Raw genomic sequence first — 15,430 nt, forward strand, 5'->3', positions numbered from 1 at the left:
TTTTACCTCTTCTCCTTAAAGTCCATCATCCCTCTCCATTTGGGTGACTCCTAGATCCCTCTCCAGTTCAAATTTTCACAACAGACCAGAATTTCCACTGTGTTAAATATATCCATGTCAGTGACACACAAGTCCAATTCAACATAGGAAAACTGAATACGGCTTCTTCACTTCAATGACGCTGCCTCTTGCTTTCTTTCAGTAGTACCATCTATTTCCCTATTGCACAAACCTGAAACAAATTTTAATGTCTCTTTCCCCTGTTCCTCCAGAGTGATTAAGTCCTTCATGAGTTTCTCTCTTTCCATAATTTCCTATCCATACCCAAAGGCAATATTCTACTTCAGCCCCTTTTTACCACTAGCCTGGACTAGTTAACAGCTTTCTAACTTGTCTCTCTACCTCCAGTTCTTCTCTCCTTCAATGTTTGCTTCTACACATTCTAACCATCTCAGCTCAAGCCATAGTGTCTCTGAAAAGCTTGGGCCCCCCCCAATCCACAATTCTTCCTTGCCTTTTATGGTCGTTGGACTATGTATATAAAATGTACATAGTTTCCTAAGCAAAAATAATTGTCTGACATTCTGTAAACCATTTGTACTCAACAAATCATTTGATGATTAGCCATACTGAGCCACAGTGTACCCTAGCAAATTTTTACTGGGAAAGCAAAGAACCTACCTCTTTCTTTTAAGATAATAATCAACTGTGAATCTGGCAAAGGAGCCCAAGCAAGTGTGAGAGTCACAAGTCTAGAAAGCTCTTTCTAGTCATTCACATGTTTTCCTTTGCTGAGCTGCTGGTAACACGTCTATAATTGGCAACCTGACATGGACATACTTTAACTCAGTACTGAACATTAAAAAACAGAGGCCTAGAATTTCCTCAATAAAGTAAGGAGAAAAATGAGAATGCCAATCAATGACTATATAGTCACCCCAAAATCCAGAAAACTCAAACATTTAATTCTATTATTTACATACATATGAAATAAAATAATAAAATTCCTAAATAAAAATTCTTAGAATTATAATACCCATAAAGTAATGCAACAGAAAAACTATCTCCACTTAGCAAATACCTGAAAGATGTAAGAGGTGGCCCTTCACTTTCAGTCAGTCCTATTTCTGCTAGTAAACTGCTTTTCAACTGTGCAGCAAGATCATGAGCAGATGGCCCTGGTTTTGAACTTTCAGCTTCTTCTGGCACCACATTCTGTTCTTCCCCTTCCTTTTTTTGTCGATTTTGCATGTTCATTACATTTTTTAAATTGGCAGCATAAGACATTTTAGTTGGGAGAACCTATGAATTTTTACACATAAAAGTTATACATTAAAAAAAAACTGACTAGATTTCCTTTTCAACTTCCTAATATTCCACAGAAATCACATGGAAGTTTTGTAATTCCTTTCTACCGCTTCAACTACAAAGATGCAGCCTGTTTCCCTTGCTGACTACCAATGAAACTGCACCAATGTGCATTTACCACAGCAGCCTCAGAGAACTTTTAAAGGATTCTTTATAATATCTGTGGCTACTATAATGTCCTATGTTATTCTCAGTATTTCAAAGATTGCATTCTTTTTTATCACTTAGATAATAAATAAAGCAAATTCTGCTCTTAAACGTGTTTATTACGTTTTCATTGGAGGAACAGTATGGACTATATAATTTTAGGCTCTCACATCAGACTTTTATCTAAAATCTAGATCTACTACTTAACTAATTGTATAACAGACAGACATTCCCACAAGAAATTTATGTAATCTCTGCAAGCCTCAACTTTTTACCCATAAAATCAGGACAAAAAATGCTTTCTACTCAACGTGCTTATAAAGATTGAGACTGTGCCTAGTAGATAATATTAATAATGACTTGTTGGATAATTCTACCTTATTATTCACATTCTACAGTCAAAAAGAAAAGTTAAGCCAATACTATATATGCACATATATATAAGATAGGTATATATGCATTACACATATAAAGATTTAATTTCCAGAAACATTACAACATTCAACTCTGTGAAATAGGCAAAACACAATAATGAAACTGCCATTTCATAGATGAAGTCACCTGATATAAAACAAGTTTGTCTCAAAGCAGGTTAGTGACACTGATGGAATTATGAAATTACATGGAATTATGTCACAAGGCAGGAATTTCTGATACTTCCATTATTTGAGGCAATACAATATTCTGGATTAATGCATTTCTAAAACTCTAGATACTGGGACAAGTTCTCATTCACAAATATTATATTGTGAAGATTTTTACTATCTTACCTCAAGGCAGTTTCTATCCACTGTAACCTCCATTAGGCATTTCCCACTACTGGCAGATGAAGAATAAAGACCCTGACTTGGACGGCCAAAAAGATCCTCCTTTCTAGCGTTTGGCTGGAATTTTAACAGAAATATTCTAGTTACACTGAACACTTAAAAAAAAAAATGAAGTCACTTAAAAAGAAACCTTGTAAAACTAGTTTATCTAAATCACCTGCAACAGATGTGGCTGATCAGCCAAGGGGATGGCTTCAGCCAGAGGCACTTCAAATGGATTTGGGGGTATACATCCAAGGAACGTCATGGAGTCTGAGCGTCGGAAAAATGGATGGTTTTGACCAGTTTCTGCAGGAAGAGAGTCATCATCCTTATCATTCAAAGTAGCACCTAAACATAAAGAGATAAAGTGTTTGTTTTTTAGAAAATATTAGTTATTGGGGAAGGGTAAAAGAATCTTAATCTGCTCAATCCAAAATTCCTGTAACCTCTTTATGAAATTTTAATGTCACCCAAAAACCAAAAACAAGTTTATTGTCCAAAATTTTGATACTATTTTAGGTGATAATTCAAAATATTAGCAATTTAAAATGGTTACAATGGTAAATTCTATTATGTGTATTTTAACACAACAAGAAAAGCTTGGAAAAAAAAGTATTAGCAGTAACAAATACTGTTCCATTTTTGTATTGGACAAAACATTTCCCATATCTTTCTCTTTCTCTCTTTAGGGATTCAGACCTGAATATAGCTAGCTTCCTAAGCATATTCAGGACATGGCTCACTGATGACTCTATAAGGAGGAGATGGTCAGGAGCTGAGATCTGAGCATTTGCTTACTTTTAAGTTCTGCTTTCTCTACAAGACAAAAACGTCTGGACATCTCATTCATCTCAACAGTAAGCACAAGAACACCATCTCCCCTTAATGGAATAAAACTTTGGGCAGTGTACAGTAAGCTGTGAAAATAGTGACTAAGGCTGGGTTTTCAAACAGCAGCAATTAGGTCAGTTGTCTTTCCCTGGGCTGAATAAAAGTACTAGCTGTTCATAAGAAATAGGCAAGAGGACGGGCTATTTGGCCCCACTTTAAAAAAATTTTTAAATTCCACTTGAAATAATAGCTAAAAACTACAAAGTAGAGACTGCAGAAGATCCCAAAATTTCTTGAGTTTGGAATATTTTCTTTTTATTGCATTAACTCCTAAGAGTTTTGATATTTGGGAGTTATAATTGGTATTTCTCATTTTCTTGACTAAACCAATTTTGCATCAGCATTAATAAAGGTTCTGCTAAGACTTTTTAAAGATGTTGTACTTACACACTTAAAAATAAAGGTAAACATAAAACTAAAACCAAAGGATACAAAGATAAAAGAGAAAAAATACCGACTGTTAAAAAGTTTATAACATTTCTTTAATTCATCCTTATTTATGAAGCAAATAACTCAAGGATATATAAGGAAAAATGGACAGAAAATGCAAGAAATGGGACATAGAGAAGAAAAGAGAAATTCCCACCCAGACAGAAAATAATGAAGTTAAAAAGCTTGAAGGGGAAATACTGAGGCAGCCATTTCTTGAAGTAGATTAGCAGATTTTCTGTACACTAACTTTGATTGGTGTCATCATCATTTTCATGTTCTGAATCTTCATTATCAATACCCAGTTCCAAGAGTTCTCGTGTCCTTTAAAAAGACAAGTGAGTCATTTTACATGAAGTATGGAACAAAGGTGATGGGAACTGTAAGTGAAAAAGTCAATTAAGTATCTAGGCAATTGCAAACATTGTGATCAAGTTTTAGACTCTGGGAATGGTAGAGTGACCAGGCCAAATGTACTACAATTACAAAACAGGCTCGAAAGAAGCAAAAGGATAATCACATTAAGAAATAGTGAGTACTTACACAAACTCTAATAGAAAACATGACAAACTACATCAAACATCAAACTTAATTGGATTCTCAGGTTTCCTGTTTTCAGGTAGTAGCTATGGAGACTCAAGCCCTCTTTCCCACATGAAATGTTCCTGTACTATTTCTCTTTTGCAACGCTCTTCTCCTCGCTCCAAAAATCGGACAATATACTAATAGAGACCATACTGAGCAATTAAGTATTTCCTAAACCAACCTCATGGCAAGTATGGATACCTTTTGCGTTCCAGTTGAGGTGTATCCAACGTTGTCTGCTGATTCATTGCTTTAATCCAATATATAAGGGCTTGAAAAACATACGCCACATGCTTCAGTGAGCAAACATCCAAAACTGGAAGAACATCAGAATGCTCATCATTATGAGACCGCATTAAAGACAGAGCATAATTTAGGAAGTCCCCTCGGGCAGACATCATTCCTTGACGGGCGCTAAGCAATGTGGCACGTCTGTAGGAAGAAAAAGAAATGAAAATGCTTTTTTAAAAGGATACAAATATGAAACTTAGCACTATCATAAATATGCAAAATTAGGAACTGAGAGTATCCGTAAGTCAAAACTCATTAACCCTGTGTGGTCCTGTACTTTTTAAGATTTATTTATTTGGGGGGTGGGGGCTGGTGAGCAGAGGGAGAGAGAGAATCCAAGCAGACCCCCTGCTGAGCTCAGAGCCCAATGCGGGACTCTCATGACCCAGAGATCACGACGTGAGCCAAAATTAAGAGCCACTTAGCTGACTGAGCCACTGAGGCACCCCGCTGTCCTGTGCTTTTTATTTGGGAAAGGATTTCCAGGGTCCTTTGGAATGGGAAAAGGAACTTCTTCCCTCAAGACAATGGTTCTCAAACTTCAGTGTCTTAGCAAAATCTCCTGGAGGCCTTGTTGAGACAGACTGTGGCCCCATCTCCCTAAGTTTTAGTAGGTCTGGGGTAGGGCCCCCAATTTTCTATTTCTAACAAGTTCCTAGGTGATGCTGTCGCTGCTATTCTGGGGAATTACACGCTGAGAACTACTGCCTAACATGACACCAAAACACAAGCAACAAGAAAACACACACAGCGTTAGACTTTATCAAAATTAAAAACTTATGTCCTTCAAAGGACACCATCAAAAAAAAAAAAAGAAAAGAAAACACACACAGGATGGGACAAAATTTCTGCAAGTCTTTTATCTGATTAAGGAGCTTATATTCAGAAATGTAAGTAATTCATACAGCTCAATAACAAAAAGACAAAAGACAGTTAAAAAATGGGCAAACAGACATTTCCCCAAAGATACACAAATGACCAATAAGCCCATGACACAATGCTCATCATTTAGCCATTAGGGAAATGCAAATCGAAACCACAATGAGATACCACTTCACATCCACTAGGATGGCTACAATAAAAAAGTTAATAACAAGAGTTAGCAAGGACGTAGAGAAATTAGAAGCCTCATCCACTGCTACTGGGAATGTAAAATAGTGCAGCCACTCTGGAAAAGTCTGGCAGTTCCTCAAAAGGTTAAGAGAGAGAATTACCATATGATCTAGCAATTCCACAGTTAGGTATTTACCCACGTCTATACAAAAACCTGTACACAAATATTAACAGCTGCATTATTCGCAAGAGCCAAAAAGGTTGAAAAACCCAACTTATGAATGGATAAAAAAAAAATGTGGCACATCCATACAAAGAAATATTACTAGGAAGTAATGTATTGATTGATAATGCTAAACCTGGATGAACCTTAGAAAAATTATGCTAGGTAAAAGAAGCCAAGCACAGAGTACCACATATTGTATGGTTCCATCTGTATGTAATGTCCAGAATAGGCAAAACTACAGAGAAAGGGTGTAGATCAGTGGGTGCTTAGGGTGGGAAGGTAGAGGAAAATGGAACGTGACTAACAGATATTCTCATGGAATGATAAAAATATTCCAAAATTAATTGTGATGATGGTTGCATAGCTCTGAATATACTCAAAAGTATGGAACTGTACACTTATATGGGTGAATTGTACAGTATGTGAATTATATCTCAATAAGGCTATTAGAGTGAGAGCTACAGTGAGATACAGGGAAAACCCTGTAACCAATCTAGATCTATCATCAGAACGCTGTACTTCAGCAGGGAGTGACTAAGCCTAACAAAGACAATGTGTCGTTTTGTAGAGCAGACTTCCCAGGACAAGAAAGCAGAGGCCTCCCAAGTCCAGATCTCTCTGCCAAGCATTCAGTTTTGTATTCTAGACATTTCCACCAAATCCTCTCCCAGTTCTCAGTATTTTCAAAAGCACGTATGTCCATTCTATACTGCTCTAGATTTTTCTCTTAATTTTCCTATTTGTTTATTCAGAATCAAAGTCTAGGTGTAAATTCTGCCTCCTCCTGCTCCATCCTTCAACAAAGCCCTCAATTCTGTTTATATGATTTCAGTGCTTCTCTCTCTCCACCTTCCTGGCCTTCACTTACCCTACTTAAATAACTATTACTTTTCAATGGTGGACTCCAACTATAATCTTGTTAAGGTTCCTAAGCAGTTTCCCAAGCCCCTTGTCTTCCTCCCAAAGTAGCAAGGTTGTTTCACCTGAGCCCAAACTAGAACCAGATCCTAGGACTGTGACTTCAGGTATGGGGCACTTTCACTGTGTGGCACTGCCTCACTGCTCCAGTGTACAATTTGGGGCTAATTCCTAGTCCTGAAAAAGGTCATTTTATAACTGAACAGAAAGAAAACAAATACAGGGGCGCCTGGGTGGCTCAGTCAGCTAAACGTCTGACTCGTGATTTTTGGCTCAGGTCATGATCTCTGGGTCATGAGATCGAGCCCTGTGTCAGACTCCGTGCTCAGCAGGGAGTCTGCTTGAAGATTCTCTCCCTCTGTGCCCCACTCACTCTCTCGCATGTGCTCACACTATCTAAAATAAGTAAAATCTTAAAAAAAAACAACAACACATAAAGAAATATACTTTAAGTACGATTCAACAGACTGGGAGATGCAGAAAACGAAATTTGATTTGAGGGAATCAAAGAGCAGCTTCGGTAACTGCACACACTTTCCTCTCCCCAAGTACAACGTGCATTCATGTTCAACCACGGTCCAAGTAAGTCTGCCCATGAATACAGGCCTTTCAAGGGGGAGGCGGGGAAGCCTGGGGGATAAGGACACAAGGATGGAGATCAACTACTTCAAAAATGAGAAGTATCTAGCATCAGATTCCTGCAATACGAATGAATTTTTAAAAAATAGCTTGGATTATAACTAACTTATTTTGCTTCAACTATACAGTAACTTAAAAAGAAGTAACACGGGTGCCTGGGTGGCTCAGTCGGTTAAGCGACTGCCTTCGGCTCAGGTCATGATCCTGGAGTCCCAGGATCGAGTCCCGCATCGGGCTCCCTGCTCGGCAGGGAGTCTGCTTCTCCCTCTGACCCTCCTCCCTCTCGTGCTCTCTGTCTCTCATTCTCTCTCTCTCAAATAAATAAAATCTTAAAAAAAAAAAAAAGAAGTAACACAAGGTACCTCCATCCTTCAAAACAGAGTGAGGTTTTATGTAGCAGCAGTCAAAAAGCTCTAACGTTCTAGGACCTAAGGGTTCTGTCTGAACATACAAGCCTACGTGAAGAATTTCATACCGTCTGCCTTCCAGGGTTCGCAAACTAGCCTCTTCTCGTGCAGTCATCCTCTCTCTTCGAGCTGAATTCTGAGAAGCGTGAAGAGGATGATTTGGATGTCCCGGATCACCAGCAGATGCTAATGCAGAACCATAACGTAATTGAGCCTCAGTAGAATCCATAATACTGACCATCCAGTTCCAAGTGGGAATAAGCTTTTCTTCTACATAGTTCTATGAAGACCAAACTAAAATAGTTAAAACTATCCAAATAAAGTTAAATTTGATGTAGAAGTAGTATGTAAACATTTAAATATGTGTAACATTAATTCCCATATACTGGAATTCTCATAAATTTATTTGAATGAGTAACTTTTCAATGTTTCCATACCTGTAAGTTTACTGCATCTTGGTAAGTCAATTTCACAGCTGCTGGAATCTGAGAGTACACTAGGTGATTATACTTAGGAATAAGGCCCATGAGGTCCGAGATCTGTCTGATAACAATGCTGTAAGCCCTGGCCAAACTGCTTGCAGATGTTAAGTAGCTGCTGGCGTTGCTAGCTTCCAGAGCCGCGGCCGCAGCTGCAGCACTCGTGCTGATGGTACCACTCCGGCGCAGATTTGAAGGATCGATATAAATCAACCCCGCTGAGCTGGCTGTAAAGAAAAAAGGACAACCACAACAAGTCGTCAGATGCGAATTGTGTTTCTCGAGCACTGTGTGTATTTAAATAAGCTCAAAGATCAACTGCACCGGCAAATGGGGCAACTGAACAAAAAACTTTTTCTTAAACCACACCACATTAGGGAGGGCGATGATGAGGGGAGGGGGACAAGAATTACTATAATGTTCTCAACCAGAGGCAATTTTGCTATTGCCCCCGCCCCAAAGAGGGGACATTTGACAATGTCTACATTTTTGGTTGTCACGAGGGGGTGGGGGGGGGGGGGAGCGCTGCTACTGGCATCTGGTACATAGAGGTCAAGGATGCTGCTAAACATCCACTGTAGCACAATCACAAACAAAGGATTATTCAGCCCAAAGCAGCAATCGTACAGAGACCGAGAAACCTCGATATAAGCCTATGTAAATATTTTTTGTATTTGAACCCAGCAAAACATTGAAGAACTATTATGAAACTACTTAACTGGTCTAGATGAACATACATCGTTTTAAAAACCTATTTAAGTCTTTCAAGAATACAAAGCTTTCAGACTCGCCTGCTGGCGTGGACGTGCTGGACGGGGCTGTGCTGGCTGCCCGCTGATGCTGGGTGTTGCGGACGGCCCACTGCATGGACCGGGGAGCTTGCGCAGCACCATTGGCATGGGAGCTGTTCGTGGTTCTCTCCAATGGCTCATCAAGCATAAAGGTCTCCTGTTCTATGTCGTCACTCTGACTACTGCTGCTATCAGAATCACTTGAGTCATTTGATTGCGAATCATCTTCAGAAAAGAAGGCAGGAACACTGCTCGCACCTAAATTTTTTGTTTTTAAAACCGAAACCACTGTCAGTTTGTTATTTAAAACTACAGTGTACTCCCTCATTCAGGAAAATAAACATGTATTAAACAGAATGCCAGGCTATAGTCAATAGTCCACAAAACCCATCATTAAAATAGTTTAATTACAAAACAACTCTTCTAAATGAACCTTAAAATTTATCCATTATTTAAAAATCAGAAAAGAAAAAAAGTCATTAAAATATCTTCCTCACGGGGCGCCTGGGTGGCTCAGTTGGTTGAGCGACTGCCTTCGGCTCAGGTCATGATCCTGGAGTCCCGGGATCGAGCCCCACATCGGGCTCCCTGCTCGGCAGGGAGTCTGCTTCTCCCCCTGACCCTCCTCCTCCCTCTCATGCTCTCTGTCTCTCATTGTCTCTCTTGCAAATAAATAAAATCTTAAAGAAAGAAATAAAATAAAATAAAATACCTTCCTCACTAACATCCACAGGGAAAAAGGATTAAGTTCCAAAAAAAGACTTAGGCACCCTTGTGCAAATCATAAGGAGTACAGTTTAACCAATTCGTGCTGAATATACACTTAGCCTTAGCATAAGCAAGAAAGCTGGATACGAGTAAGGTAACGTACCTGCTTCTGAGCCGGCAGTTGCTGCAGTGACAACACTTCTACGCCCACTAGCATTATCCTGGTTGCTATGGTTACTTTCACTGTCACTTTCTGTTTCAGCTGCTGCTAACAAGTCTAGCTCCATGTCACTCCCTAGAAAATATATTTAAATAAGAAGGGGGGGAAAAGTACAAACTCATTGTGGAACAAAGGGTGCAATAAGCCAGAATATCGTAAGGCAGCGGGAGGGCAGAAAGGGCAGAAAGGAGGGATTACTACTACAATAAGCATAACTGCCTGCTTAGTAGGAGAAAAATGACTAGGCACATTATGGCACTCAGTAGACTATTATACTCCAATTCAAAATCCGTTCTGCACAGCCTGAGGTAAAAAGCGTTGGGCAGCGGAACCTCCACCAGTGGGCAGAGCTCTGGGCTAGGTCCACTGCCCTATTTTCATCTGTTTTACATACAAGGATTCTAGAAGGGGAAGAAAGCTAGAAAGATTTATCTAGAATTTCACAGTATATACATGTCAAAACATATAAAATTGTAAATTTTAAATATGTGCAGTTTATTGTATGTCAATTATACCTCAATAAAGCTGACCCCCAAAGTCTATCTGATGGCTACTAGGAAGAACAGTTATGATGACTGTGTAGCCAAAAGGCCAAAATGATTATTGTTAGTGAAAAAAGGCACAAAAATTACACATATAATATCTAAGACATGCATGGGAATGGGGCAACACAGGGGAGGACTGAAAGTAAAACTATAAACTATTAGCGTCTAGGTGGGATTATGGGTCTTTTTTTTTTTTTTCCTTTTCTCTAATTTGTAAATGTTTCCTAATGTGGTTATGATTATTTTACCTTCTAAAAAGGCTTTCAGGAAAAGAAAAAACCAAAAACCTTTATGTCAAAACCAAAAGGTAAAGGAGGAAGAAGATAAATTATTTTATATGTATAAATATATATAAGCATATACGTGTATATTTATGTGTGTGTATGTGTACAGCTGCTTCCTAAAATTTTGAAACAGATGCTACAGAATCCCTAGGCTGAAAACATGCTGCACATTATGTTCACTATACATCAAATGGGGCTTTTCTCTGTATTATATTAATATCCTTAAAGGTACCTGATTTATTCATACTGAATAATTTCTCAAATAACCTGCATACCGTCTTCATCATGCTCATCATGTTGTCCCTCTGCCTCAGCATTTTCTTCCCCATGTTCTTCCTGTTCATCATGATGATCCTCTTCTCCAGCCACACCCTCCACCACCTCAACCTAAATCCAGAAGCTTATTTGTAGACAATCAAAGTACATAATAAACCCATATCTCTACCAGTATTCCTCCACAGCAATTAGTAGCTACAATACAAAGATCCTTAACTACAGAGAATTTTAACACTAAGGAGTCTGAATCATTGGCTAGTGACAACGTGCTATCAAAAATTGTATCAACATATCTTAGTTTGTAATTATTATCCATATACAGAACCTTAAAATGAGAAGTATAACAACTGTGTAGAGACTGTAAGTTTTTTAAACTTCCAGTTATAAAATTTACCTAATGAAGATGCAGTATCCTCTCTGCCTTCAAATACATTGCCCAGAACTACTAAAACTTTTTTTTTAACATTGAGGATATCTTCTCTATTAACCCCAAGTAAAAACAAGCTTATGTTTCAATTTTGTATTATCCACTAAATCGAGGATTATTAAAAGTATTTTTAACAGGTATAACCATAAATGACAACATGTAACAAAAGTCTAAAACCTGGAAGCAAATATTTATAATGGTAGTAAGCTACCATTCCTAAAACTCCTTCCCTCCCATAAGAGCCTCTCGTCTACCACAATGAAGACGATTACAACCACCTCCTCCACGTCCGCTGAAACAATGTCATCCTGTTCCTCATCTCTGCCCCGAACAGGCTGCGACTGGCTGATGCGCCTCTGCTGGGGGTTCCGGATGATGTAGGAAGACTGGGACTGACTGGAGCTGCGGAGAAACAGGAGCTTCCGAGGGCGCTGCTGGCACGCCTCCGCCACACAGCACGCTTTTTACGTTTCTCAGTGTCACTCAGTGTGACCCACTTGCTAGGATGCTATTTTAAATCTGACCTAAACTTCTTAGAAACCAACCATAATTCATCTATAGTATGTCAGAAAATACAAAGCCCAAAGAAATTAATTTTACCATAGAGATTTAACTTAGAAATCCCAGAACTGTTTTTACTTTTCAGTAAGTCATTAGTGAAAAAATTTGTTAACACACATCCTTTTATGAGTCCTTCCCATTGAAATGCTCTACAGGAAATATTTTTCCTTCTCCACTGCTTTCAATGCCAACAGTCCCCAACTTCCAAAGGTTCCAACTGCGGCATTCCTCCATTAACAAAGCATGGTAATAAGTGTGCTTATTACAAGTGATCTACTCTTTTAAGAGACCTGACATGACCTACTTTGTATCAGCTTATTAACCACTGACTTATGTGTAGAGGAAAAACGTCAGTTCCAAAGTATTAATTTCAAAACAGAATCCTAACAAAAAAGGTGGATGGCCAAATAGTTCCACTTCCCTAAAAATCTGCCTTGCAAACAGCCAAGAAAGGACAGATGCCTCCATTATAAAAGGAAGGGGAGAATGAGAGAATGCAGCTTAAAATCCAGGTCAGAGTTGATCAAAAGAGAGTTGTTAAAACAACCCTGTGACCTACTATTATCCTTTATTTACAGATTAAGAAACACAGTCTAAGAGAGGTTAAAGTTAAAGGACCTTTAAAGGTGTTTACACGGATAGTGTTCTTTCCTCACCTCAGCTGCTCTTAGAAATGAGAATCAAACCAGTTACACATGAAGAGTCAACTGAGAGACTCTTGCCTTCAAACACACAAGCAGTCTCAATATGGTGTTTAATACTAGAAATTTCAGTAACTGGTTCTTCACAGAGGTAGTAAATTACAAAGCATCTGAGAATGCTAAAAGAAAATCTGAAAAGATGAAAAGGGTATTTCCAACCTAAGATTTCAACATTTCCAATATTAAAAAAGTCAACATTTGTGAAGCCACAAGTAATAGGTATTTCTTAAAAAAAAAAAAAAAAATCCTGGAACATCCACAAGATCTATCATCCCCTCAAAAGAGTTATGCACTAAGTATGTATGATACTAATTCCCAAAATACATTACCAACTCCCCATTCAGAAATGGAGCTTCCGTTTTCTTCATACCACGATTCAACTTTTTTCCCACTAGACTTCATGGCACAACTACAGTCCTGAAACCCAGTCTAACAGGAGCTGTTAAAATACTTCTAAGTTTTGGGAACTTCTAGTTCCAGCAATTTGCCAAACTGCAGAGAAATCCCTCTTGGAGTAGATCACCTAAATGTGCTAGATAAAATAGTAAAAAACCAAGCACAACTATCCTGGTGATAAAGGGAAACAATCCTATGTCACTAAGCTTAAGAGCAGTGGTGCCACCATTTACACCAAAGGCATCTGTGTTCATGTCTCTTAGGCTAGAAGGGTTTCAAGGAGCCATAGATTTCCCAGGGGACAGTCTAGGATGTAAGCAAAATAGGAAGTTATATCATAGAAATTCCCTCTTCTGTCCCCCTCACATACATAAAGCCAAACATAAATCAGGAAAGGGCAACCGATTTCAAGAGACCTGCCTATAACCAGCCATGGCTGGATGGGGACAGGAAAAACGTCTCTTCAGAGAACTTCTAATTACAAACCTGCACTCATGAGAGTTTCAGACTATAATTTGTGCTGTGAGGTACGGTGGGCTTCAGTGATGATTCATCCAATGCCTCAACACAATCAATAAGCACCAAACGGGTGCCTAAGTGCCTCAGTCAGTTAAGTGTCTACCTTCGGCTCAGGTCATGATCCCAGGGTCCTAGGACGGAGCCCTGAGGTGGGCTCCCTGCTCAGTGGGTAGTCTGCTTCTCCCTCCCCCACTCCCCCTGCTCGTGCTCTCTCTCTTTCTCAAATAAATAAAAACTTAAAAAAAGTAGTATCTCCCCCCTACTCTGCCATCTAATATTCAGGAGTATAGGAAGAAGGAAAAAATCGGTCTAGAATTATCTAATGATGATAGTGGTTATGAGAGTTATTGGGTAGATTAAGACAGGTAATACATTTACAATGCTTAAAAGTTCCTAGTTCATAATAAAATTTCAGCTAACAGTTTTTGTATGAGGCATGGAGATAGAGAAACAGGTTTATTAATAAGGACATTAAGAGTTTTAAAGAGGTGAAGGGCAGCAACAGAAAAAGCAAAAATACTAAACTCAAAACTTTATGCTCAGTGGAGTGATATATGCCATCTACCCCATCCAACACAAGGGAAATCACAGAGACTAGTCAAGTGTGTACTTTTTATTTAAGACATGCTTGGAACACTGATCAAAATACACCCTTACAAGAAGGAGTGATTATACTGTATTATAATGAAAGATTTCTACATTATATCAACAGTTGCAGAAAACATTACACTATTATCTCTCCTGATTATCAAATGAGATCTCCTTCTGGGAAGACTTTCGACTCAACAATCAATCAAGGCGAATGGAGTGAAGAGGAGAGCTGAAGAGTGCACAATACTTAAATAAAGAGCCTAAGAAGCAGTTGGCAAGGGGACACAAAGTCTTGATACTTAGTAAGAACAGGCTCATCGGCACTGTTTAAAGATGAGATCACTCCAAAGTCTGTTCAGCAGATAAAAAAAAAATTTATGTTCTGGAACAAAACCAAGGAGAGGGTACAAAGAATTCACAAAGTAATACCACTTAAGTAACTAGAGGGCTCCTCACAGGGTATCAGGATCAGGAGCATCCTATGGAGCCCAAGGAGATTTTGCTAACAGAATCACTGGATAATGAAGTATATTTAGTGAGTCTGAAAATACACAGTTTGATGTGTAACCATTTTCAGCAAATCCTGGAAGTATATCAGTGACAAGGCTACTGCAGGAAGGCTTTGGCAGACAAACCTGGATTTAGATTCCAGGGTATCCTAGGAGACCTAACAAAAAAGGGAAAGCTGGGACACATACTGGCACATGGAATAAAGGGAGAACACAGTGAGAGCGCGGATACTCAACGCAGCAACCCAGATGAAACCCAGAAATGAATTCTTGGGAACTGTGTCAAATACTAACGCAGGACTTCCTTACTAACACAGTGATGTTTTCCAGGAAAAGAAGAAGAAGACGGTCTTTAAATCCCAAAGATCTTTATTAAACATCGTTATACATACACACAGTGACAAAATCAGACTGGAGAAAACCAAAGAAGTGTGGCCCCTAAACCAGCACCACTGGAACAACCTGAGAGTTTATAAGGAATCAGAACCTCAAGGCCCACCCAGACCTTCAAAATCAGCCTCTGCATTTTAATAAGACCACCAAGTGATTTGCACGCATATTTAATTTTGAGAAGCACTGTGCTAAACGACACCAGAACATTTTAGTTTCTAAACATTCCGACTCAACAAGCTTACAGTCTAGTTACAAATGGAAAAGATG

The 15,430-nt window shown here is 38.8% G+C and overlaps 1 protein-coding gene across 2 annotated transcripts in view; it reads right to left on the reverse strand.

Moving 5' to 3' along the window:
* The window catches only part of UBR5 (ubiquitin protein ligase E3 component n-recognin 5), a 137,924-nt gene that overhangs the window by 19,919 nt on the left and 102,575 nt on the right, over nt 1-15,430 (reverse strand). For both annotated transcript variants that reach the window (XM_021688707.2, XM_021688706.2), the window contains 11 exons: nt 11,772-11,895; nt 11,066-11,177; nt 9,905-10,036; nt 9,034-9,291; nt 8,201-8,469; nt 7,832-8,043; nt 4,431-4,661; nt 3,895-3,968; nt 2,500-2,672; nt 2,286-2,399; nt 1,082-1,302 (listed from right to left, as the gene is read on the reverse strand). In XM_021688707.2, coding sequence (XP_021544382.2) covers nt 1,082-1,302; nt 2,286-2,399; nt 2,500-2,672; nt 3,895-3,968; nt 4,431-4,661; nt 7,832-8,043; nt 8,201-8,469; nt 9,034-9,291; nt 9,905-10,036; nt 11,066-11,177; nt 11,772-11,895 — 1,920 coding nt within the window. The remainder of the gene's footprint in view (nt 1-1,081; nt 1,303-2,285; nt 2,400-2,499; nt 2,673-3,894; nt 3,969-4,430; nt 4,662-7,831; nt 8,044-8,200; nt 8,470-9,033; nt 9,292-9,904; nt 10,037-11,065; nt 11,178-11,771; nt 11,896-15,430) is intronic.

This window comes from Neomonachus schauinslandi, chromosome 4 (genome assembly GCF_002201575.2).
Source record: "Neomonachus schauinslandi chromosome 4, ASM220157v2, whole genome shotgun sequence".
Taxonomy (NCBI): domain Eukaryota; kingdom Metazoa; phylum Chordata; class Mammalia; order Carnivora; family Phocidae; genus Neomonachus; species Neomonachus schauinslandi.